At 43.7% G+C, this 26,337-nt stretch overlaps 1 protein-coding gene across 2 annotated transcripts in view; it reads left to right on the top strand.

The window, feature by feature from the left end:
- Positions 1-340: 340 nt before the first annotated feature.
- PAPPA (pappalysin 1) overlaps positions 341-26,337 on the top strand; it is a 421,200-nt gene continuing 395,203 nt past the window's right edge. For both annotated transcript variants that reach the window (XM_077283454.1, XM_077283453.1), the window contains exon 1: positions 341-942. In XM_077283454.1, coding sequence (XP_077139569.1) covers positions 531-942 — 412 coding nt within the window. In that variant the 5' untranslated portion in view covers positions 341-530. The remainder of the gene's footprint in view (positions 943-26,337) is intronic.

The raw sequence follows: 26,337 nt of genomic DNA, 5'->3' as shown, positions 1-26,337 counted from the left end.
TGAGGAGCAGGAGAAGAAGAGAGGCAGGAGAAGTCCTCCTCATCAGCCTGCCACTGGATCCTCATTGATCAGACATGATCCCTGCAGTTTAATAGGAATCCTTTAGTGGGGAAGGTGGAGCACCCTGGAGTAGATTAGCATATTCTTGTTTACTCATCCTAGGAGGGGGCTTCTCTTTCATTTTGTTAGGAGGAGAGAGGAGGGGGCTCAGGGGACAGTGTGGGCTTAAAGCTTATAAAGAAGGCAAAAAAAAAATGTTCAGCTGAAGCATCCTTTTCAAGGTGGGGGGGAAGGACTCAGCATCTCATTGTGGGATATAGGGAGGGGGGTGCTCTTTAATTCCATGTCTAAGGATAATAAACTGGGGTGGGGGGAAATAGTGGAATCTACTGGATGAGGAGGAGATCAGGACACCTTGTTTGGTGAGTCCCTGTGCAAAGCAGGACAAGTTGACAAGCCAAGGAGGGATAGCACCCAAAGCTGGCAGATCGGGAGAGAGGAGAGGGGTGCAGGGGGGGGAACAGTTGGAGATGCTGCTCGGGACTTTCCTGTTGCCTCTCGGGCTCCTCTGTGCAGCCTTGGCCGGTGGCTCACACTGTGGGATGGAGGAGCGGGCGCAGCGGGCACGGAGGACTGTGCGGAAGAGCCGCAGTTTGCGCAGCGCTCAGGAGGGCTCCTGCGCTACCAGTCTGGCCCGGGGCCGCCGGTCCCTCACCAGCCTGGAACACCTGAGACTACACCATCATCGTCCTCATCAGCAGCAGCAGCCAGAGGGGCATCAAGGGGCTGCCGAGCCCGTGCCCCCCGGGAGAGCTCTGTATTTCACGGGGCACGGGGACCAGCTGCGCCTGAAGGCGGGTAATGAGCTGCCAGGGGACACCTTCACCTTACAAGTTTGGCTCAAAGCCGAGGGAGGGCAGAGGTCCCCAGCAATTATCGCAGGTAAGTGCCCAATATTACTAAATCATGTCCGTGAGTGCCAGAGGGTGCAGCTACATCAATAACATCATCAATGCTATTTACAAATATTGTGACTCCTAATGTAAATATTATTGTTATCCGTGGACTGAGAACTATCCTGCAGCCAAAGCTCTCAAAACAAGTCCCCGTATTAATAATCAGATTCAAAAAAAAAATTACGACCATGCGGATTGTTCAAAATGTACAATGAGCAGGAGATGATGTCATTGATGGACCTCACAGCCCTCGAAAACTAACATTTAACCACATCAGATAATTTCTGGTGGTACAATTTAAGCTAAGTTCCTACAATGATGTTGTACATTTTCTGTATTAAAAATACGTAGCGCTCAGAATCTCAGCAAAAATGCATCGTGGAAACGTAGCCCCCCCCAAAGTGTAGTAAATGCAGCCATAACACGGTTTATCCAATGTTTGCATGCGTCTTAGCCCCTGCAGAGAGCTGCTGCGTCCTCATGTTTGTGAGAATGACAGGCTGACGTCATCCATACACATCAGGATTAAAGCAATACGTTAAGTCAGTTGTCAATGTCCGCCCGTCTCGTTACACGTGCGACCATCTTTAGTTTACAAGGGCAAGAGAATGATGTATTGTAAAAAAAAAGTTTCATCCGAACTGCAAGGGCAGGTGCAGGACGCTTCATGTCAGAGCCGGAGAAAGGAAGGTCCTCTAAGACTAAATTAGTAGGGTTCACGTTAGGGATGCAGGACAAAGCATCACAGGCTTGGCAACTTTCTAACTTGGAAACTTGATAAGACTTTTGCTGTAATTTGGGGGAATGTGTGGAATGCTGATCTTTCGCAGAGGGGTCTGTTTTGTTGCAGTCTCCCCAGCCTGTGTGGTAATGTAGTTTGTAGTTCTGAAATAACTCAACAAATGCAGGTGGATAAAAGCTTAAAAACATCCATGCCGTCGAAACTGTAGAGACTCCAAAACTTGGCCAAAATAACCCTCTAATTTTTCGATCGGCGCACGAAATTAACTAAGTGTCTCATAAATGTGAAATGTTCCAAACGATGCGCACGGCCAAGTATGTTCAACGAGCCTCGTGACGTGCTGCCAAGAACAAGTTATCATTACGGATCATGACCTATCATTACGATTCTATAGAATCTGGAATATTGGTGCCACGAATTATTCCCTTTAATTGATATTGATCGTGATCAGCACAAGTGAAGAAGCTACGGTGAACAACCTCAATACGAGAGCCGATGAAAGACGACCGGTTATGTCGTTGTTTAGTCAATCCAAAACACGATTACTTCATCTTTGATGTTCTTCGGCATTTCATGTGAGTGTAAAAGAATGTGCGTGGATGACAGCGATGGGGCTGTTATTCTATTTACAGTATAAACATACAGGCGTCGTGTGTACACTGGCAAACACAGACCTCGGAGCGGGTTCTTGGTTAGTAGGAGGTGTGAGGAGGGAAATCCTGGATTTTCCACAAAAAAAAAAAAATCAGCCAACATATAGCTTCCTTTGATGAGAACGGAGTTTGGAAGTCGTACTCTTTCGGCGTTTCCATTACGTTGAAGTGTTTGCACCCTAAGTCAGGCAGACATAAACAATGTGATTGTTATTAGACCTTGCTGGACTGTGACTGACGAGTGAAAGTGAATGTTATCTGCTGGGCTGAAAGACATGGATGTCATTTAGATATTATTCCTCCTGGCTCTTTGAGTCAAGAGTTAAACATCAGTTGTACAAAGCTTAGTACTACATCCTACGTAGAACATTAGATCTCGTTTCTACTACGACTACTATCACGAATAATAACAATAACAAGAGTCACGATCATGAATGATGCCAACGGGTTCACCAAAGCCAATGTTTCAATCTTAAAACACCAAAGTTAAATTTTTATCAAATATCTTAGATGTGTAAGGAGACTACATTCTAGATAAATATTATTATGTTTGGGTGGCAGCTATGGGTGGTGCCCCTGTGTGGGTGGGAAAGTTATAACGTTGGGGTGGGGGACGTCTTACCTCATGAGGGTATGATGACCCAGGGGTGTAATCACAACCAGGTTTAGCAGCGTGAACAAACACATGGTTTTCTTCCGAGCACTCAAGATTTACCATACCCGTGTAAATAGGGCCATGCATTTTGCTTGGGGCACCATGTTCAATATGTTGATTCTTTGCTTCTGTCCATTATTATTATTTTCTTTTTTTCTTTTTCTGGATAATTTGGACCACACTTAACAACTACTAAGTTACTGTGTCGAGCAAGAGTTTTGTTTTGTGAAGCTGAATTCGGTAGTTGTGATAATTATAATTGTTGTCAGCTGTACTTTGGCACGGATCTGATCGGAGCGTACAAGTTGAACTCGAATGATCTCGAGTGTCTGCTACGTATTATCTGAAAAAGATTCATAATGCAAGCGTGCCTTGGGTGAAAAAGTGATTAGTCTATGGATAATGTGCTAATTTTGTACCGCTGATGGTATACACGGAGCGCGTGGAGCTGACGCCACGTCATGGAACACTGTCAGTAGCCATGGAACTTGGTTCCTTAAAGGGAACATGTCAGGTCCGGATTTCCTATGTAGAAAAATCAGAACATGCTAAAGGTGATCATTAGAGAAAACAGCATTGGTAACGCCCTGCATCCTTCTACTTTACAGTCATCGGGGCAGAGCGCAGCACGGTTGGAGAACACTGCTGTGCTGCACCCTGCCCCGAAGACTGGAAAGGAGAAGGGCACCACACGCAGGATGGACATACCATTAGTCCAAGAGGTAATGGGGCACACTTTCACCTCCAAAGTAGGTAGAATTTTGACTTATGATGAGCTGCAAAGGGCCCATATACTGTTCCTGCTCAGCGGCCTGTTCTGTCTTTGTCTGCTCCTGTGCAGCACAGAATAATCACGGCTGTTCTCCAATCATGCCCAACATGTGAATAATCTGAGCGGGATGCTAATAAATGGGCATGATTGGAGAGCAGCCATGAATACTTATGCTGTACAGGAGCCGGCACAGACGGAAGAAGACACAGACTGTTCTGTGCTGCGCCCTGCAATGATGACTAGAAATAAGCAAGGTGTAGTACAGAGCAATCATGGCTGTTCTTTCTTCAGTCATGCCCTCTGTTCTGTTGATTGACGTCCCACTCAGCCTGTTAATGCGCTGAGCGGGATGTCAAGCAGTTGAACAGTTGGCAAGATTGGAGAAGAACTGTAGCTGCTCCGTGCTGTGCCCTGACCTGATGACTGGAAAGAAGCTGGGCGCAGCACAGAGTAGTCATGGCTCTTCTCCAATCATGCCCATTGTTCAATTGATTGACATCCCGCTTAGTTTATTCACAGCCTGAGCAGGACGCTAGTGAGTGAGCATGATTGGAGAGCAGCCATGACTGTTCTGTGCTGCACCCTGCCTAGATGACTGGAATGGAGTAGGGAGCAGCACAGACCAGTCAAACTTCTTCTTTCTCCAATCAAGCCCACTGTTCTGTTGATTGATGTCAGGCTCCACCTGTGAATATGCTGAGCGGGATGTCAATCAGTGGAACAGTGGCCATGATTGGAGATGAACTGCTCCATGCTGTGCCCTGACGTGATGACTGGAAAGGAGCTGGGCGCAGCACAGAGTAGTCACAGCTGTTGTCCAATCATGCCCATTGTTTAATTATTCACAAGCTGATCAGAAAGTTAATGAGTGAGCATGATTGGAGAACAGCCATGACTGTTCTGTGCTGCACCCTGGCCCTATAACTGGCAGGAAGCGCAGCGCAGCGCAGCACAGAGCAGTCATGGCTGTTGTTTCTGTGGTCATGCCCACTGTTCTGTTGATTGACGTCCCACTCAGCCTGTGAATACAATGAGCGGGACGTCGATCAGTAGAACAGTGGCCATGATTGGAGAAGAACTGTAACTGCTCTGTGCTTTGCCCTGACACAACTGACCAAATGACTGGAATGGACCTGTGCATAGCGCAAATAAAACATTGTGTTCTCCTTCCACCCTTCCACCTGTCACAGACATGATCTGGTAGCTAATTATCACTTCTAAGATGCTCTGCTTTTTCTTACGTAGGGAATCTGGTCCTGACATGTTGCCTTTGAGCCGCGCGCTGAGTGTAGCCTCGCCATCCATGTAGATAAGGATTGCTGATACCTGGGATAAAATCATAAAATTAGGACTGTGGAAGTATTGCGAATAGGATTTTTGGTGTCTCATCTGTATAAAGATTCATTTCGGCACTCATTACCACTGCCATGAGGGAAGACAGTAGTCGTCGGATTAGTGGATATCCCTCAAGTGACGTCAGCTTTCTTGGTATAGGTGTGAGTATGTTGATGGGTGGTTATTACTCAAATAAAAGAGCAGGGCTGAGGCATTTTTAGAAGTTTCTATCATATATTTTCAGGTTTCGACCAACACTTATTCATGTTACAGTAGGATAAAAATACACAAGTCCATCAAGTTTAATATTTCTAAATCAGTTGTTCATTATAGATTGCCAGATTTATTTTAACTCTCAAAACTACTTGATTGGGATCAGCCCTTTTTTCAACGCACCACTCCATAGGGATTTTTTTATTTTAACACTTGTAATCTAAGGTTCCTTCTCTTAGTCTGATGCTTATTTGCTACCTTCTTTCCCTTCCATTGCTGCTGTTTCCACCGTTTTTCAGCTGGTTGTGATTTACTGGATCGATGCAGTTATTTATGGAGCAAGCCAGAGGTCACAACTGAACACTAGTCTATGAGGACCTTTTTCTGGATCTCCTCGACTTGCATTGATTGCTTGTGATGTAAATTCTGACTTCCGGACAGTAAGACATTGTGGTCAAAAGATGGCATCCATCTGAGGTGCGATGTGGCGCCGGAAAAAAGTGAAGTATAAGGCTGCCGTCACACTAGCAGTATTTGGTCAGTATTTTACCTCAGTATTTGTAAGCCAAAACCAGGAGTGGGTGATAAATACAGAAGTGGTGCATATGTTTCTGTTATACTTTTCCTCCATTTGTTCCACTCCTGGTTTTGGCTTACAAATACTGAGGTAAAATACTGACCAAATACTGCTAGTGTGACGGCAGGCTAAGACCGAGGGAAGGGACCTTACATTACTCCAATGCTGAAATATAACAAAACACTGGAGTGGTGCTTTACAGTGGCTTGTGAAAGTATTCACCCCCTTGGCATTTTCCATGTTTTGCTACCTTACAACCTGGAATGTCCCATTTTTGAGGGTTTGCATCAGTTCATGTAACGAACATGCCTACAAATGTGAATATTTGGTTTTCTCTTTATTGCGAAGCAAATAACAAATCGGACAAAATAACGGAAAACTTTGGTGTGCATAACTGTTCGCCCCCCTAAAGTCAGTACTCTGTAGAGCCTCCTATTGTGGCAATTATAGCTGCAAGTAGCTTTTTATAAGTCTCTATAAGATTTCCACATCTGGCCACTGAGATTTTTACTCATTCCTCAAGGCAGCACTGCGCCTGCTCCTTCACCTTAGATGATTTCCTTCGATCAACAGCGATCTTCAAGTCTGACCACAGATTCTCAATTGGATTAAGGTCTGTTCTTTGACTTGGGCACTCCAAAACACTTAAACGTATCCCCTTAAACCATTTCAGTGTTGCTTTAGCAGTACGCTTTTGGTCATTGTCTTGTTGGAAGGTGAACCTCTGTGCCAGTCTCAAATCGCTGACAGACTGAAAAAGGTTCTGCTCAAGAATATCCCTGTATTTTGCACCATCCAGCTTCCCCTTAACTTGGACCATTTTCTCTGTCCCTGATGCAGAAAAACATCCTCACAGCATGATGCTACCACCGCCATGTTTCACTGTAGAGATTGTGTTCTTGGGGTGATGACCTGTGTTGGTTTAGCACCAGATGTAGCATTTAGCTTGGTGGCCAAAAAGTTAAATTTCTGTCTCATCTGACCATAGCACCTCCCTCCATGTATTTGGGGAATCTCCCACATGTCTTTTAGCAAACTCAAAACAAGCCTTACAATTTTTGTGTGTAAAGGCTTTTCTCTGCCCACTCTTCCATAAAGGCCACCTGTATGGAGTGTATGGCTTATTGTGGTCATATGGGCAGATACTCCAGTCTCTGCTTGGTAACTCTGCAGCTCCTTCAGGGTTACTTTTGGTCTGTCCTGCCTCTCTAATTAACTTTGCCCGGGCTGAGAATTTTGGTGGGTGGCCCTCTCTTGGCAGGTTTGTTATGGTACTATGTTCTTTCCATTTGTTGATACTGAATTTGATGGTTCTTCTGGGGGTCATCAGAGATTGGGATTTTTTTTATAACCCATCACTGACTTATACTTCTTAACAACTTTGTCCTTGACTTGTTTGGAGATCTCATTGGGCTTCATAGTATTTTTGGTAAATGTTGTCTCTTGTTAATGGTGGTGTTTGGAGATCTCCTTGGTCTTCATGGTGTGTGGAAATCTTCTTGGTCTTCATGGTGTTGTTTGGAGATCTCCTTAGTCTTCATGGTGTTATTTGGAGATCTCCTTGGTCTTCATTGTGTTGTTTGGAGATCCCCACTAATAACAAGAGGCACCACTAACCGGTGTTTGGTTAGTGGTGCTTCTTGTTATTGGTGTTGCAGCCTCTGTGGCCTTTCAGAAAAGGAAAAGTGTATTTACAGACAGACATGTGACACTTAGGTTGCACACAGGAGATGTCCTTTGACTAAGTATGGGACTTATGAAGGTAATTGCTTGCACCAGAAAGTTTTTAGACCTTCATTGCAAAAGGGATGAATACATATTCACATGACAATTTTTAGTTATTTGATGCCATGAATTTAATTCATGCCTATATTTTTCTCATTTCACTTCACCAACGTAGACTAGTGCTGATTCATCACACACAAATCGGATTACAAAAATATTTAAACACAGGTTTGTAATGTAACAAAATAGGTAAAATTCCAAGAAGGTGAATATTTTTGCAAACCACTGTAAATACTATTATTATACCTGTCAATGCCACCTCTTGTGATAGAGAATTCCATAGTGGGAATACTCTAACTGTAAATAACACTTTCATTTAATTCTAAAGGTGATTATACATATGAGTTTGCTGTTGTCCTAAAGCTTTGTTTCGCTGTATCTCCTGATTACTCCAAGTGAACTCCATAGTACTTAGCCAAGCATTCATTTATATGTTTTCAGTGGTGAGAAAAGAGAAAGCTGCTGCTAGACATCTCTGGCGGTGGCTTATCTTCACTGATTACAAAAGGATTTGAACTGTCCAATTGAGTGTTGGAAGAGAGTTAGAAGATCTTAAACTTCAGCTATTAAGTCGATCCTTTGGTTCGACCAACCTTCATCTAATGTGTATTTATTTAGACATCTTTTTATCAATCTTTTTTCCAAGCTATACAAGCATATTTTAATAAGCTTTCTATCTCACTTAATAATTATGTTGCCGCCCTTGAACCCACGTTATGTTTCCCATACATTTTCTCAAATGTGGAACACAAAACTGATTCCCATGTTCAATATGTGGTCTTACAAGTGATTTATAGAGGACTAGTAATAATACATTGGGATCCCAGGTTTTTATTTATCTCTTTTACGCTGTAAAGTCTTGTTTGCTTTTGTTGCTGCTGCCTGACATTGAGTGATGCTGATTAGTTTACTAGTAACCAAACTACCCAAGTCCTTCTCCTGCTCTATTATCCCCAATTTTAGATGGAAACTGAATGGCAATAAACCTAACTACATTTTTCTAATGTAGGGGAATGTAGCCAGAGAAAACCTACCCATAAGAAAATCAAAGTACAATTTCCCCTTGACTGAATTCTAAAAGCCACCATACACATTAGATTAAATGGGACAAACCTGCTGATTTTATCAGGATCAACCGACCATCTGATGTGTGTGGGAGCCTAATGACTGTCCCCTGGCAAATTATTGCCGTAGACATGGGCATCTAGAATTCAATCACTCAATCCTTCTGTTCGGCAAGGAGATAAGCTCGTACTAGATTATTCTGGAAGCTAATCTGTTGTGAATTTGGATTCTGGGCTCCCCCGGTGGCCGCTTGTGGAATTGGACTTGTCATCCTCTTTCCTGTTTCACCTGATTCCATCAGTAGTGGGTGTCGCTATTTAAGCTCATTTCTCTGGTGGTTTCTTGCCGGTCAACAATGTTATCTGATGCCTCTCAGTGCTTGTTCCTGCTTCTAGACTACTACTAGATAAGTTGGACTTTTGTCCATGTTTTGTTTTGCCTATTTGTTCCAGTTCACAGCTGAAGTTTTGTTACTGTGTCTGGAAAGCTCTCGTTGATCAGGGATTGCTACTCTGGCGTTATGAGTTAATGCCAGAGTTTAAGGTAATCTCTGGATGGTGTTTTGTTAGTGTTTTTCTGCTGACCATGAAAGTATACTATCTGTCTTCTGCTATCTAGTAAGCGGACCTCAAATTTGCTAAGACTATTTTCCTGCTGCGTTTGTTGTTTCATCTGAACTCACCGTCATTATATGTGGGGGGCTACTGTCTTCTTTGGAATATTTCTCTAGAGGTGAGCCAGGTCTTATATTTCCCTCTGCTAGCTATTTAGGTCTTAGGCCAGAGCTGGGCATCTAGCGTTAAATAGGAAATGCTACCTGGCTATTTCTAGTTGCGCGGCAGGCTTAGTTCATGGTCAGTATAGTTCCATCTTCCGAGAGCTTGTCCCTCTATAGGCTTGCTATGATCTCTGCCTGCAGAGATCATGACAGTTTGACCGGCCCATAAAGTGTTAAAGACCCAGGTTGAGAAAGGAGAGTTATAAGAAGTCTGCTGAAATTTTTTTTTTTTTTTTTTTTCCTCCAGTCTGCCTTGCTGCAGTCTTTTCTCTCTCTCTCCTCCTAATCTCTGTATGCTCTGTGTGCACCTGACAATAATGGATCTCCAGAGTGTAACTGCGGGTTTGAATAATCTCATCACGAAAGTACAAAATTTACAAGATTTTGTGGTACATGCTCCGGTATCTGAGCCGAGAATTCCTTTGCCGGAGTTCTTCACAGGGAATAGAGCTAGCTTCCAGAATTTCCGAAATAATTGTAAGCTTTATTTGTCCCTGAAGTCTCGTTCAGCTGGAGACCCTGCTCGGCAGGTTAGGATTGTGATTTCCTTGCTCAGGGGTGACCCTCAAGATTGGGCCTTCTCATTGCCAGCAGGGGATCCTGCGTTACGCGATGTGGATGCGTTTTTTCTGGCCTTGGGCTTGCTTTATGAGGAACCTCATTTGGAACTTCAGGCAGAAAAAACTTTGATGGCACTATCTCAGGGGCAAGACGAAGCTGAAGTTTTCTGCCAAAAGTTCCGTAAATGGTCTGTGCTTACTCAGTGGAATGAGTGCGCCTTGGCGGCAACTTTCAGAGAAGGTCTCTCTGATGCCGTTAAGGATGTTATGGTGGGGTTCCCTTTGCCTGCAGGTCTGAATGAGTCCATGACAATGGCTATTCAGATTGATAGGCGTCTGCGGGAGCGCAAACCGGTGCACCATCTGGCGGTGTCTATGGAAAAGACGCCAGAAAGTATGCAGTGTGATAGAATTCTGTCCAGGAGCGAGCGACAGAATTTTAGACGGAAGAATGGATTGTGTTTCTATTGTGGGGATTCTACTCATGTTATATCAGCATGCTCTAGGCGTACAAAGAAGCTTGATAAGTCTGTTTCCATTAGCACCATTCAGTCTAAGTTTATTTTGTCTGTAACCCTGATTTGCTCTTTGTCATCCATTGCCACGGACGCCTATGTTGACTCTGGCGCCGCTCTGAGTCTTATGGATTGGTCCTTTGCCAATCGTTGTGGTTTTGATTTAGAGCCTTTGGAGACTCTTATTCCTCTGAAGGGGATTGACTCCACCCCATTGGCTAATAATAAACCACAATACTGGACACAAGTAACCATGCGTATCAATCCGGATCACCAGGAGATTATTCGTTTCCTGGTGCTGTATAATTTACATGACGATTTGGTACTGGGATTGCCATGGTTGCAGTCTCACAACCCAGTCTTGGACTGGAGAGCAATGTCTGTGTTGAACTGGGGATGTAAGGGTATTCATGGGGACGTACCTTTGGTTTCTATTTCGTCGTCCATTCCCTCTGAAGTCCCTGAGTTCCTCTCTGATTATCAAGACGTCTTTGACGAACCCAAGCTTGGGTCGTTACCTCCGCACCGTGAGTGCGATTGTGCCATAGATTTGATACCGGGTTGTAAATAACCAAAGGGTCGTTTGTTTAATTTGTCTGTGCCGGAACATGCTGCTATGCGGGAATATATAAAGGAGTCTTTGGAAAAGGGACATATTCGTCCATCTTCTTCTCCCTTGGGAGCTGGGTTTTTCTTTGTCTCAAAAAAAGACGGCTCTTTGAGACCATGTATTGATTATCGGCTTCTGAATAAGATCACTGTTAAGTATCAATACCCATTGCCATTGCTTACTGATTTGTTTGCTCGTATAGAGGGTGCTAAGTGGTTCTCTAAAATTGATCTTCGTGGGGCGTATAATTTGGTGCGGATCAGGCAGGGGGATGAGTGGAAGACCGCATTTAATACGCCCGAGGGCCACTTTGAGTATTTGGTCATGCCTTTTGGTCTTTCTAATGCCCCTTCAGTTTTCCAGTCTTTTATGCATGATATTTTCCGCGATTTTCTGGATAAATTTATGATAATATATCTGGATGATATTCTGATTTTTTCTGATGACTGGGACTCTCATGTCCAGCAGGTCAGGAGAGTTTTTCAGGTTCTGCGGTCTAATTCTTTATGTGTGAAGGGGTCTAAGTGCGTTTTTGGGGTCCAGAAAATTTCCTTTTTGGGGTATATTTTTTCTCCCTCTTCCATTGAGATGGATCCCGTCAAGGTGCAAGCTATTTGTGACTGGACTCAGCCCTCCTCTCTTAAGGGTCTTCAGAGATTTTTGGGCTTTGCCAACTTTTACCGCCGATTTATTGCTGGTTTTTCGGATGTCGTTAAACCACTGACTGATTTGACCAGACAAGGCGCTGATGTTGCTAATTGGTCCCCTCATGCTGTAGAGGCCTTTCAGGAGCTTAAGCGCCGTTTTGCCTCTGCCCCTGTGTTGCGTCAGCCTGATGTGAATCTGCCTTTTCAGGTTGAGGTTGACGCTTCGGAGATCGGAGCTGGGGCAGTGTTGTCGCAGAAAGGTTCCGACTGCTCCGTCATTAGGCCTTGTGCCTTCTTTTCTCGCAAATTTTCGCCCGCAGAGCGGAATTATGATGTTGGGAATCGGGAGCTTTTGGCCATGAAGTGGGCGTTTGAGGAGTGGCGCCATTGGCTCGAGGGGGCTAGACATCAGGTGGTGGTATTGACTGACCACAAAAATTTGATTTATCTTGAGACTGCCAGACGCCTGAATCCTAGACAGGCGCGCTGGTCTTTATTTTTTTCTCGCTTTAATTTTGTGGTGTCATACCTACCGGGTTCTAAGAATGTTAAGGCAGATGCCCTTTCTAGGAGTTTTGACCCGGACTCTCCTGGTAATTCTGAACCCACAGGTATCCTTAGGGAGGGAGTAATTTTGTCGGCCGTTTCTCCTGATCTGCGGCGGTCCTTGCAAGAGTTTCAGGCGGATAGACCGGATCGTTGTCCGCCTGATAGACTGTTTGTTCCGGATGATTGGACCAGCAGAGTCATCTCTGAGGTACATTCTTCTGCATTGGCAGGTCATCCCGGAATTTTTGGTACCAGGGATTTGGTGGCAAGATCCTTCTGGTGGCCTTCTCTGTCACGAGATGTGCGAGTCTTTGTGCAGTCATGTGACGTTTGTGCTCGGGCCAAGTCTTGTAGTTCTCGGGCTAGCGGACTGCTGTTGCCCTTGCCTATTCCTAAGAGGCCTTGGACACACATCTCGATGGATTTTATTTCAGATCTGCCTGTTTCCCAGAAGATGTCTGTCATCTGGGTGGTCTGTGACCGTTTCTCTAAAATGGTCCATTTGGTTCCTCTGCCCAAGTTGCCTTCTTCTTCTGAGTTGGTTCCTCTGTTTTTTCAGAATGTTGTCCGATTGCACGGTATTCCTGAGAATATTGTTTCTGACAGAGGTACCCAATTTGTGTCTAGATTTTGGCGGGCATTCTGTGCTAGGATGGGCATAGATTTGTCTTTTTCGTCTGCTTTTCACCCTCAGACTAATGGCCAGACCGAGCGGACTAATCAGACCCTTGAGACATATCTGAGGTGTTTTGTCTCTGCTGACCAGGATGATTGGGTTGCTTTTTTGCCATTGGCAGAGTTCGCCCTCAATAATCGGGCCAGTTCTTCCACCTTGGTGTCCCCGTTTTTCTGTAATTCGGGGTTTCACCCTCGATTTTCCTCCGGTCAGGTGGAATCCTCGGATTGTCCTGGAGTGGATGCGGTGGTAGAGAGATTGCATCACATTTGGGGGCAGGTTATGGACAATTTGAAGTTGTCCCAGGAGAAGACTCAGCGTTTTGCCAACCGTCATCGTCGTGTTGGTTCTCGGCTTTGTGTTGGAGATTTAGTGTGGTTGTCTTCTCGTTTTGTCCCTATGAGGGTCTCTTCTCCTAAGTTTAAACCTCGGTTCATCGGCCCTTATAGAATATTGGAGATTCTTAATCCTGTTTCTTTCCGTTTGGACCTCCCTGCGTCCTTTTCCATTCATAACGTTTTTCATCGGTCGTTATTGCGCAGGTATGAGGTACCTGTTGTACCTTCAGTTGAGCCTCCTGCTCCGGTGTTGGTTGAGGGTGAGTTGGAGTACGTTGTGGAGAAAATTTTGGACTCTCGTGTTTCCAGACGGAAACTCCAGTATCTGGTCAACTGGAAGGGTTACGGCCAGGAGGATAATTCTTGGGTCAATGCATCTGATGTTCATGCTTCTGATCTTGTTCGTGCCTTCCATAGGGCTCATCCTGGTCGCCCTGGTGGATCTGGTGAGGGTTCGGTGCCCCCTCCTTGAGGGGGGGGTACTGTTGTGAATTTGGATTCTGGGCTCCCCCGGTGGCCGCTTGTGGAATTGGACTTGTCATCCTCTTTCCTGTTTCACCTGATTCCATCAGTAGTGGGTGTCGCTATTTAAGCTCATTTCTCTGGTGGTTTCTTGCCGGTCAACAATGTTATCTGATGCCTCTCAGTGCTTGTTCCTGCTTCTAGACTACTACTAGATAAGTTGGACTTTTGTCCATGTTTTGTTTTGCCTATTTGTTCCAGTTCACAGCTGAAGTTTTGTTACTGTGTCTGGAAAGCTCTCGTTGATCAGGGATTGCTACTCTGGCGTTATGAGTTAATGCCAGAGTTTAAGGTAATCTCTGGATGGTGTTTTGTTAGTGTTTTTCTGCTGACCATGAAAGTATACTATCTGTCTTCTGCTATCTAGTAAGCGGACCTCAAATTTGCTAAGACTATTTTCCTGCTGCGTTTGTTGTTTCATCTGAACTCACCGTCATTATATGTGGGGGGCTACTGTCTTCTTTGGAATATTTCTCTAGAGGTGAGCCAGGTCTTATATTTCCCTCTGCTAGCTATTTAGGTCTTAGGCCAGAGCTGGGCATCTAGCGTTAAATAGGAAATGCTACCTGGCTATTTCTAGTTGCGCGGCAGGCTTAGTTCATGGTCAGTATAGTTCCATCTTCCGAGAGCTTGTCCCTCTATAGGCTTGCTATGATCTCTGCCTGCAGAGATCATGACACTAATCCCTCATTGAGAGCACAGGGATCCTCGGTTTATGGAGGAGTTGGGAGGGATCGCTGTCTGATAAACTATACTTTGATCAACAACTATTTAATGTGTACAGTCAACACAGAACCCTACATGCCAAATGGTGGCCAACATGTTTAGCAATATGCCCTAGAATTTGCAAATGGTCACATTTGCATTTCTTGTCCTCTTGAATAGAGATGGCTGAACCCGAACAGTAAAGTTTGGCGTCCGTACCGAACACCTACTGTTCGAGCACGGACACTGAACACGGACATCACCAAGAAGTCCGTGTTACTGTTTGGGTTCGGCTGCTCGAACATCGCGTGTTTGTTGCGATGTCATGTGTATGGCAGCGCGGCAAACACCGCTTCTGATCGGTGGTGAAATCATCCACACCGGTCAGAGAGCCGCGGTTCCCACGCTGTCAGAAGACAGGGTGAGCGCTCTGCTGTGATCGGAGGTATAAAGTTTACCTCCGGTCACTGGTGTCAACTGATGGGACTACAGCTGCCATCATCCGACACCTGCTGCCGCTAATAGCAGGGAGAGCAGGAGCGGCGGATGGGAGTATTCATCAGCAGCTCGTACGCTGTAAATAAATAATAAAAAACAAAACCCGGTGTGGGTTCCCCTGTATTTTTGTTAAGGGCAAGTGGGAAAAGCCGAACAAAGCACCAGAATTGTGGGCTTCTATTTTTAGCCTGGTTGGCAATATCCATGGCCTCTTACCAGCCTGAGAATAACAGCCGACAGCTGTCTGCTAAATTTAACAAGGTTGGTTGTCAAAAATAGGGGGGCTTCACACCGTTTTATTTAATTATTTATTTAAAAAATTAAAAAATACGTCGTGGGGACCCCTCTATTTTTGATAACTAGCCTTGTTAAAGCTGATGACAGCTGAGGTTTGCAGCCCTAGCTGTGAGCTTTGCCTTGCTGGTTATCAAAAATACAGGGGAACCCACACTGGGAATTTTTTTAAATTACTTACTTACAGCACAGGAGCTACTGATGAATACTCCCAGCGACCGCTCCTGTTCTCTATGTTATTAGTGGCAGCAGGTGTCAGATAATGGGAGCGGTTGTCCCATCAGCTGACACCAGTGACCGGAGGTAAACTTTATACCCCTATCACAGCTGAGCGCTCACACTGTCTTTGACAGCATGGGAACCGCGGCTCTCTGACCGGCGGGGATGATTTCACTGCAGATCAGAAACTGTGTTTTCCATGCTGTCTTGCACATTATAGTGCAGCAAACACTGGATATGCGGGCCCCCAACTCAAGAGAATGGGGTCCGGGTTCGGGTCCGGGTACGATTCTGGTACCCTAACCCGAACGTTTTGTAACTGTTTGGCAGAACACGCTGGACATGAACATCTAGGGGTCCGCCCATCTCCACTCTTGAATCATGGAGGATTTCAAAACAAAAGCAAATAAGCCATGACAATTCTTTCCTCTATATAAGCCCTAAATTATGTTATCCAGGATTTTGGTATTGATGGTCCATGGTTTCCTTTATATCTTATGGGACACCTCTTTACACTGCTATTTTCTGCCTTCTGCTTGTAAAAGCTGACAGGAAGAAACCTTTCATAAGCAGGAGGCAGTAGAGACAGGATAAATCTTCCTCTCAAATGTATACAATGAGTCTCTGCAGAAATGATGTTTATCGGGCTTTGCTTTGGTAAGCATCCATTATTATACTGCAAATGAATAGTGTAGTAGACTATACTATTCCTTACAACAATTTACAATAAAACAGAGGCCATTATAGCCTATAAGTGATTAATTCCACAGTATGGCATTTGTCACATTTCTCAATCAAATGTATATCTCTGGAAGCTCCAGTGATGTAACTGTCAATGTAGCAACAGTTATCACTGGGGCCTCCAGATATAAAGGAAATGGAGCAATGTGGCTACAGACCAGAAAACTGTTCCAATTAGAAAAGCTTTAATTGGGGGTTTGATAACCTTAACATGGAGGGTTTCTTGCTGAAGAGGAAAAAAATAAAAAAAATAGTTGAAGGTATTCAATCAGCCATTTTTTTAAAATCTCTGCTGGAGAGAGGGTTTTGGATTTGAAGCAACAGTGTAGTCCTAGTATTGTGAACAGTGTTACTAAAAATCTAAAAAAAAAGAATATATGGTATATAGATAACCCTTTTTTAGATAAAAAACCATAACAGAGTATTTGGATCTTCTGGAGTCCTAGTATAGAACCTTGTATAAATATTATAATAGGAAGTACTGTTTAAATACTGAATTGTTTATTTTTGGATGAAAGTCAATAACCTAGAAATATTGCCCATTGTACATTTTAGCTGGATAGAAATACATAGTAAAAGCAGGAATTTACAAACAAGACGTCTTTGCAAAGCTATATTATTCTAGAAAGTATGTTATTGGCATTGGATTTCTATGACTTAACCTAGGCAATGAAAATATTTCTCTGCTTAATAAATGAGCGTGGAGCCTCCTGGGTATAAAGATGTGCAGGGCAATTAAGCTGTAGCTGAGGGATATACACAATTGAGCCAAAAGGAGACTTTTTTGTCCAGGGTTCATCAAAGGCAATATAACTAGTCTAAATGTGTTTGTTTTGCAGTTGTCTTGTCATACTGTCTCCGTTTGTCATTAATATAACAATAATTTAATCTAAGCATGAATAAAATGAAAAAAAAATTGATCATGTCCATTGGTTTTCTAAAAGCAGACAATTTTATTTGAAAACTCCTTTTTATTTTTCACCATTAGAGGTGGAACATTTTTTGGGGGGATACCAGAATTATGTTTTTTTATCTACTGAATGGCACTGTGTCTCCTTGAGGTTCAGCTGACATAGGAAGTTTGCGTACGAACAAGTTCTCCTCTATAAAGAAGAACGACCCATAAAAAAGCTTTGAAACATGGCTAAAGATTTTAGCCAGATCGGCGTCCTGTCTGTAGACACCAGTTTAATGGTTCCTGACCCTCGACAGTAGAGAGCGTAGCACTGGCTGGCCAAGTAAGTTGCCTTCGACGTAGTTCTCAGAGATACAACTGACATGGGAAATTTTACATGCAGTTTATTTTAGAATATGTTATGACTCCTATTGGCATTTCCCCATGGAAAAAAAAAAGAATGCAAATGAGCTCTCTAGAGTAAAGGAAACTCCCGGCAAGTCAATATCTTACTCTCTAAAAAGGACCTTTCACCAGTCTTCTGAGCATGATAAACTAGTCATATCATGGAATAGTGGCTGCAGAGCTGAGTAAAAAGTACATTTTATGTTTTAATATCTTGTTTCCTTTGCATAGATATTAGCTAGTAAAGTTCAGGTTATAATTTATGTTAAGTGCCATGGGGCGTTACCAGAGATTTTTCACTGGAGGTGTGTACCGTATATACTCGAGTATAAGCCGCCCCGAGTATAAGCCGACCCCCCTAATTTTGCCACAAAAAAACTGGGAAAACTTAATGACTCGAGTATAAGCCTTCGGGTGTAAAATGCAGCAGCTACTTGTAAATTTCAAAAATAAAAATAGATACTAATAAAAGTAAAATTAATTGAGACATCAGTAGGTTAAGTGTTTTTGAATATTCATATTGAATCAGTAGACCCATATAATGCTCCATACAGTTTATTATGGGCCCATAAGATGCTCCATATTAAAATATGCCCCATATAATGCTGGACAAGTGTTGATTATGACCCCATAAGATGCTCCATAGACACATTTGCCCCGTATAATACTCCACAAATGTGAATTATGGCCCCATAAGATGCTCCATACAGATATTTGCCCTACAGTATATAATGCTGCACATGGCCCCATACAGATATTTGCCCCATATAATGCTGCACATGGCCCCATAATATGCTCCATACAGACATTTGCCCCATATAATGCTGCACATGGCCCCATAAGATGCCCCATACAGATATTTGCCCCATATAATGCTGCACATTGCCCCATACAGATAATTGCCCCATATAATGCTGCACATGGCCCCATAAAATGCTCCATACAGATGATTGCCCCATATAATGCTGCACATGGCCCCATAAGATGCTCCATACAGATATTTGCCCCATATAATGCTGCACATGGCCCCATAAGATGCTCCATACAGATATTTGCCCCATATAATGCTGCACATGGCCCCATACAGATATTTGTCCCATATAATGTTGCACATAGCCCCATAAGATGCTCCATACAAATAATTGCCCCATATAATGCTGCACATGGCCCCATACGATGCTCCATATTGATAATTGCCCCATATAATGCTGCACATGGCCCCATAAGATGCTCCATACAGACATTTGCCCCATATGCTGTTGCTGCAATTAAAAAAATAAAAATTTACATACTCACCTCTCAGGCCCCCAGCATTTGCTATATTAACCTGCTCCCCGTTCCACCGCCGACCGCCGCTGTGTCTTCCCCGTCCTCTGTACTGACGCTCAGGCAGAGGGCGCGCGCACTAATCGCATCATCGTGACCTCTGACCGGAGCGTCACTGATGCAGAAGACGCAGCGGCCCCGACGGTGGAACGGGGAGCAGGTGAATATCGCGCACAGAGTTATACTCACCTGCTCCTGGCTCGTCCCTGCACATCTGTTCCCCGGCGCCGGCAGCTTCTTCCTATAGTGAACAGTCACATGGTACCGCTTATTACAGTAATGAATATGCGGCTCCACCCCTATGGGAGTAGAGTCGGATCCATATTCATTACTGTAATGAGCTGTACCATGTGACTGCTCACTATAGGAAGAAGCTGCCGGTGCCGCAGAACCAGGGACGTGCAGGGACCGTGCCAGGAGCAGGTGAGTATTATTACACAGCTCCGCTCCCCCTCCCCTGCCGACCCCTGGGTATGACACGAGTATAAGCTAAGAGGGTTATTTTCAGCCCAAAAAAGTGGGCTGAAAATCTCGGCTTATACTCGAGTATATACGGTACTTCTTCTCCTGTATGACATTGGCTAATCATAAGCAGGCAGCAACACAAAGGGGAAAATATCAAGCCCTCAAAATAGCTTAGACCAGGCTTTCTCCTATGTGAGGAACACAAAATCTATCATAATTGCTGATTAAACTAATAAAAAGTATTTTATGTTTTAAATTACTTACAAACGTGAAGATTTTTACTTTTTATTAGTTTATTCAGCAATTATGATAGATTTTGTGCTCACAAATATATTGGTCTCCACAGAATGTTGCTGCATTCCTCCTTTTGCAAGTTTTTGCAATGTATTTATTGCAGTAGGCATCTGTTCACACTATATGGAGGTGCTGGTTAGGTTTTTTGTTTTATGCAGTTATCCATTGGCAGTTGCTACTGCTTCCTTTCTGAATCTGCACCTCACCCATCAGCCCAAGGGTCTTTATAATCTTTATTTTTTATTTTATTTTATTTTTATATAGCGCTAACATATTCTGCAGTGCTTTACAGTTTTGCACACATTATCATTGCTGTCCCCGATGGGGCTCACAATCTAAATTCCCTATCAGTGTGTCTTTGGAATGTGGGAGGAAACTGGAGAACCCGGAGGAAACCCACACAAACATGGGAAGAACATACAAACTCCTTGCAGATGTTGTCCATGGTGGGATTTGAACCCAGGACTCCAGCTCTGCAAGGCTGCAGTGCTAACCACTGAGCCACTGTGCTCTTTTTTGCAAGTTATGTATTCATAAATATACATTTGTTCACACTATATGGAGGTGCTGGTCTGTTTTTTTGTTCCATGCAATTTCTCCTGTGTGAGATACTCGCTATTCTCACTGCAGACCCACGCATGATTAGAAGTTCCATGAGTAGGCAGAGATGAGTGCGATTGCTAACACTTTTCAGCTTTCATCTCCTGGCAGTCAGTGTGGGAAGAGGAAAGGTACAGCAGAGCTAAGAAATGTCTCAATACAGATACTGCAGCTCTCCTCTCACAGTCCTGTCAACTTATTTGTACTCCCCCATTGATTGCTGAGGGATGAAAGCTGTAAGGCACTCATAATCTCTGCTTTGTTCCCGACACTTCTAATCACTCTGAAGTGGAACCAGTGAGAAGACTAGATGGTCTGTCATTAAGTGTCTCATCTAGGAGAAAGCAAGTTTTAAGCTATTGTGGGGGCGTGTTCTTTTTTCCATTTTACGTTGCTACCTGCTTATGATTGGTCTGTGTCATACAAGGGCAAAAGAACACACCCTCAGTGAAAATTCTTTAGCAATGCCTCTTTGGAATTAACCTAGATTATATCCTAAACTTTACAAGTTAATATCTCTGCACCAGAGAGTAGAAATTTAAAAAAATAAATAAAACTACATTTTACTCACCTGTGCAAACATCGCTCCATGATGTGTCCAGTTTAACATGCTCAAACTGGACAGGTCAAGTTTAAAGAATTTTGCAGCAATATTAGGAAGTTTAGTTAAGCCTAAAAAAATAAGAGAAATCTGCCATAATGTTTTATTTTAATGAAAAATTTATTTGTATCTTTTTATGATCTGATTTAAAAAAATGCTAACAATATTTGACAACTAGACAGTGTAGAGTTCATCATTTCCACTTGAAGAAAAGGTAAAATAACACTTATATGGTACCAAAGGTAAAACAAATTCTTCCTACATCGCTGAATATGATAATCATCAGTGGGAAGCCTGGAACAAGTATAGACATGTTCATGAGTCTGACTTATGCGCTTGCTTGCTGAACAGGCAGAAAATGTACTGCTTATGGAAAATACTGTATTTCAATGATGGAGTAGTGATGTGTGTGATGAAACACACTGGTCATAAAACCCAAACAGTTTACACTGAAAAATCTCGGCATTTCTAAGTTTTCATGTAATTGCAGAATGTGCAGCCAGGAGACCAGACAAGGAAAGTCATGCTGATTATACAACTACTATCTTAAAGGGGCTGGCCCCTACCTGGACAACCACTTTTTAAATTAAGCAGTCCCCCCCGTAAAATAAAAAAAAAACTTGTACTCACCTCCTGCACTGGCATCATTGCATTATTGCCGGCATCGGGTCTTCGCGGGTTTGCATTGCATTGTTTTGCTATATGTTCTCTGCAACCAATCAGCCACTACTGTTGGGCTGATGCGCTCTCACATCTTCCACTTGGCCAAAATTCATCCAAGGGAAGTAAGAGCAGTAGTGGTTGCTGATTGGCCGCAGGACTCACATGGTAGAGCAAGGTCACAAGAGCTTTGATAGACCAGCCACCTACATTTCAGGAATCATGCCAGCGCTGAAGGTATCAGTTAATTTTTGATTTACAAAGGGGACTGCTTAATTTAAGAAGGGGTTGTCCAGGAAGTGTTTTATTCATATGTGCCGAGTCTCCGGGAACATAGAAAAAGGAAGCTCGCATTTTTTTTGGAAAAGTTGTCAAATCTCCCGGGCACCTTAGAAGCCCTATGCAAGGCAAAGCTCACTAGTGAATGGTGCCAGGATGTTCCGTCATCAGATTCAACCCTGGCACCTGGCATTGTTAATTTAGGGGATGGGGATGGGGTGTGACAAAACCATGGCCTGCATAGGCAAATTTAGCAGGTGGGAACATGATGTGGCCTCCAAAAAGGGTATTTTTCCTTAAAAACTTTGGCAAAACACTTTGTGCACCACATTCCCCAAAAGGACAGTTTGTTAAATTGGCAAGTATGATTTTTTTTTAAGCAGATACTTCTATACTTATAAAATGTGAAATGTGTACATCCTTACTAGCACCAGTTTTCACTTTTCATATTATGTAGTTTAGTTATGCTGGAGATATGTAGACCATATCTAGGAGTAGGTGGTTATTATCTGGTTGTTGGAGCTATGTAATTTCTTGACTCTTTACCTGTTTTCATTGCTTGTGTTATAGTATTTTATTACTTTATGAGTGTTGGTTTAGAAAGTATTAAACTGAACCTGTCAGCAGCATTTTTCTCAGTAAACTACAGACAGAGGCAGGTTGGCGCCGTTATACTGATTACAATGATAACTGGTGATGAAATCTGTCTTGTGGTTCTTGTTTAATCTTTGTTTTCAGTTTTCTGTAAATGATGTTCTCTTGCTCCAGGACGGGCATGTGAGCGTGGCTGTGAGCGAGGCTGTGGGTAGGACATTATGTTAAATAACAAAAATACCCACTAAAATATAACTTAGGGTAAATAATCTCTTGTAACATGTATAGACACCAGAGGAGGATAAATGAATAACCATAGAGGATATACCCTTTAAAAATTAGATTTTTATTAACTATATTAAAACCAACAAAGTCTATAGGCTGCTGAACATAAATGGAGGCAGTATATGGTACAAGCTGCATAAGCTGCATGTCAAGCAATGAAAAGCATGGATAACATGCTTTTCATTGCTTGACAATCTACATGTAAAACAATACAATACATCATGGGTTCTATCCAGGGTTTTTTTCCGTGTACTTTTGGTAAGGCATGTAAAAATCTAATTAAAAGCAAGAAATTTAGTAACTCAGATGGTACACAGATTTATAAAATCCTACATCTCTTGACATGCTCATCGAAGGGAGTAATATGCCCAATGTCCCCGTAGCAAAATATTAATTTAACCTCCTCTGGTGTCTTTACATATTCAGCTGTATGGATTTATGACAGGTCACTGATTCTTCAACGACCCCTATATTACATACTGCATATACTATTGTTGGGTTCCAAAAAAAACTAATTCAACATCATCAAAATGGCAGCGGCGGCGGTGGCGCCTGCACTGTAGCATGACACATGCATTTATCCTTTATGCCTATATGCTTCATGCCTATACTATCGTGGAGTAAAACTGTAAAGCGCTGCGGAATATGTTGGCGCTATATAAATAAAGATTATTATTATTATTATTATATATATATATATATATCTTCATCAAAATAGTGGCAGCACCTGTGCAGTAGCATCTATTGGAACGTGATAGATTCTACTGCGCAGGAGGCGGTGCCATTTTGATGAAGTTGAATTTTTTTTAACCCCACAATAATATATGCCGTATGTAAAATAGGAGGCAGAAGGATCAGTGACCTGTCATAAGCCCATACTGATGCAAATGTAAGGGGTGTACAGGGACCGTGTAGTACTCCACTCCCTTCTTTAGTGTTAATATCCCCTTAGCCTATATTTGTATAAATGTTCATACTTGTCTTGCTATGTATAATAGTTTTTACATAGGGAGAGTGCAGTACCCCTGTAGTCCTCAAGATGGAGTGTTGATAGTCTCTAGTTAGTTCATATACTGTACATAGTTTTCTATAGGAGGGGGCCACTGTGGGATAAGTTAGAGAGCTTCCTGTTTTAGCTCAGTGTAGCCTGGGAGCTGAACAGCTCAGGAGAGCCTGAGTGCCCTGACATTCCTGATGGGCTTAATGCCCAGGACAACACAGTGGCCACGTAATGTTGCCAAGAAAGAAGCCCAGCCATCCAGGGCCAGCAGACCAGACCAGCAACAAGCCAGAAAAATAGCAGAACAGCAGCAGTGACAGCCTTTAATGAGAACTGGAGCTAAAAGGAATAACACGGCAGTACAGATGGGCAGGTTGCTCACCATGTGGCAGCTTATAGCATGGGCAGATGCCCTCAGATCTGGAGTGAAACAGCTGAGGTAACTCTCAAGCAAAGTAAGTCTGGACAGGGAGGATGCTGAGGAGCCGTATGATACGGTCCAACCCGGGAGCTTGCTTAGTGACAAAAGGGAAGAGAACAGGAAAAGAGAAAGATGTGTACTGCTTGAAATGTGATGTCAATGCTGAAGCAGAACTGGATGTGCTGTGTCCTGAAGTCAGTAAAGTTGTTCAGTTGTAAAGGACTGTGTCTCAATTCATGCAAAACCAATTACAAAGTGTCTCTTGCAACAGAGAAGAGACCCTGATGGTGCTGAACCTGGAATTGCAGGTATGATGAGTATTGTGTACTGTTTTCATGTGATGGGTGGCCATGGAACCGATATACCGCAATCCTCGGCTATGACTGCGGCCCTGGCTCTCTCTCACACATATGTAAGCAGAGCACCACATAAAGCCCCACCCACAGCCCTGCCCACATACCCACCCAAAGCCCCGCCCACAATTCATCCCAGAGCACAAGAATCTCATTATCTGAAAACTAGAAATAAAAATTACGCAACAACCACAAGACAGATTTCATCAACCAAGGTATCATTTTAATCAGTATAATGGTGCCAACCTGACACTGTCTGTAGGTTACTGAGCACTATCCTGATGACAGGTTCACTTTAAGGCACCATATTCTGACCTTAAACCAAGTAATTATCCCAACTACACATTTTAATACAACTGCAAAAAACAAGTTTGTAACTTGACTCACAGCTATGAGGTTAGTTTAACAGATGGCAGATACAGGTTGGTGGAGAATCCTACCTGTTGAGGACAGTGGAGCTCTTGTCCGATAAACTCTTGCTATTATCTGAACTTGCTTCCTAATCATGTTGATAAAAGACTATAATGTTTTATGCTGCATTAACACATAAGTCTAGTTATATACTATTTTTTCTTTCTAAAAGAGCACTTGTGGAGCGCCCCCACTGCCGCAGGGCCGAGGGGTACCCGGTACTGGGCCTCTCTGTCTCCGTTCTGGGGTTGTCACGGTGGCTAGACCTGGCCCGTGACCCTGCTGAGGGGCGTCCAATGAAGGTGGAGAGTGATGTGAGGTTGTGGTGCGGTGCAGGTCGCAGTAAATAACGAGGACACCTGGTTGCAGTCTCTTTACCTCTTTACTGAAGGCTTCAGGATCCTCAGTCCGGAATACGGTTAACCGGGCTGCGTGAGTCCGGCCGGTCCGATGGCACCTCCAGAGTTCCCTTTGCAGGTGGAAATCTGTGCCTACCTTCTAGCGCTTGTGTGTAGTGGTCCTCCCCTGCTGTGCTTACGGGATAGTCCCCACAACTGTTGTGTCTGTTTCTGAAGTTCCCTCACAACTCGATTTTGATGTTCTTCTTCGTCCCCCCCAGATGATATGGCTAGGGCGCACCCGTATGACGGGTAGGCTCGAAGCTCTTCCGGGACCCTAGTGTCGCCCCTCTCCAACTGTTGCCCCCTATGTCTTCTTAGGTGATTTGAGTGAGACAGCCTGCCTATAACTGACTGTCCTGCTGTAGGTTTGAAGTAAGGCCTGGAGCTCAATATTTCCTCGGCGTTCCAGCCACCGGCTACGCGCCTCAGTAGGATGTTGCCTCGTCTTACAGCACGACTCCTACTGGTGTTTCTCCGTGTTGCGTTGATCTCGTTTCTCACTCAGCACAATAAACCTTGCTTCTTGTCCTTTCTTGGGGTACCGCCGCGATGAAGTGCAGGCGCGGTCCCGTAACATTATTTCTGTTCGCTAGGCCTCTGTCAGGATCCCACCCCAGACAGGGACCCCCCTGAGTCTTCCCCTGCAACACCCTCTGCCACAGGATGTTGCCTGGTTCCAACCCAGTCAGCTTCTCACTAACTTCCTATCTAACCCCCAGTTTTACCAGATAGCTCCCCCTGGAGGCCAGACTGTGAAGTGTATTGGTGTCTGTGATACCTGGTCAGGTGAACTCCTTCAGTGCCATCAGACGTACCATAGCCCCCCTTAGCAGCGGAGCATCAGTACTGCAACGACCAGGACTCTGGGGCGCTGCACTCCCCCCCGGTTAAATCCAGTACTCCTGGACTGGGAAGAAAACAACAATACATGTCAGCAAAAAG

Source organism: Ranitomeya variabilis, chromosome 2, assembly GCF_051348905.1.
Source record: "Ranitomeya variabilis isolate aRanVar5 chromosome 2, aRanVar5.hap1, whole genome shotgun sequence".
In the NCBI taxonomy this organism is placed as follows: domain Eukaryota; kingdom Metazoa; phylum Chordata; class Amphibia; order Anura; family Dendrobatidae; genus Ranitomeya; species Ranitomeya variabilis.
The sequence above is the reverse complement of the archived record's forward strand: the minus strand, read 5'-3'. Positions and strand labels throughout refer to the sequence as shown.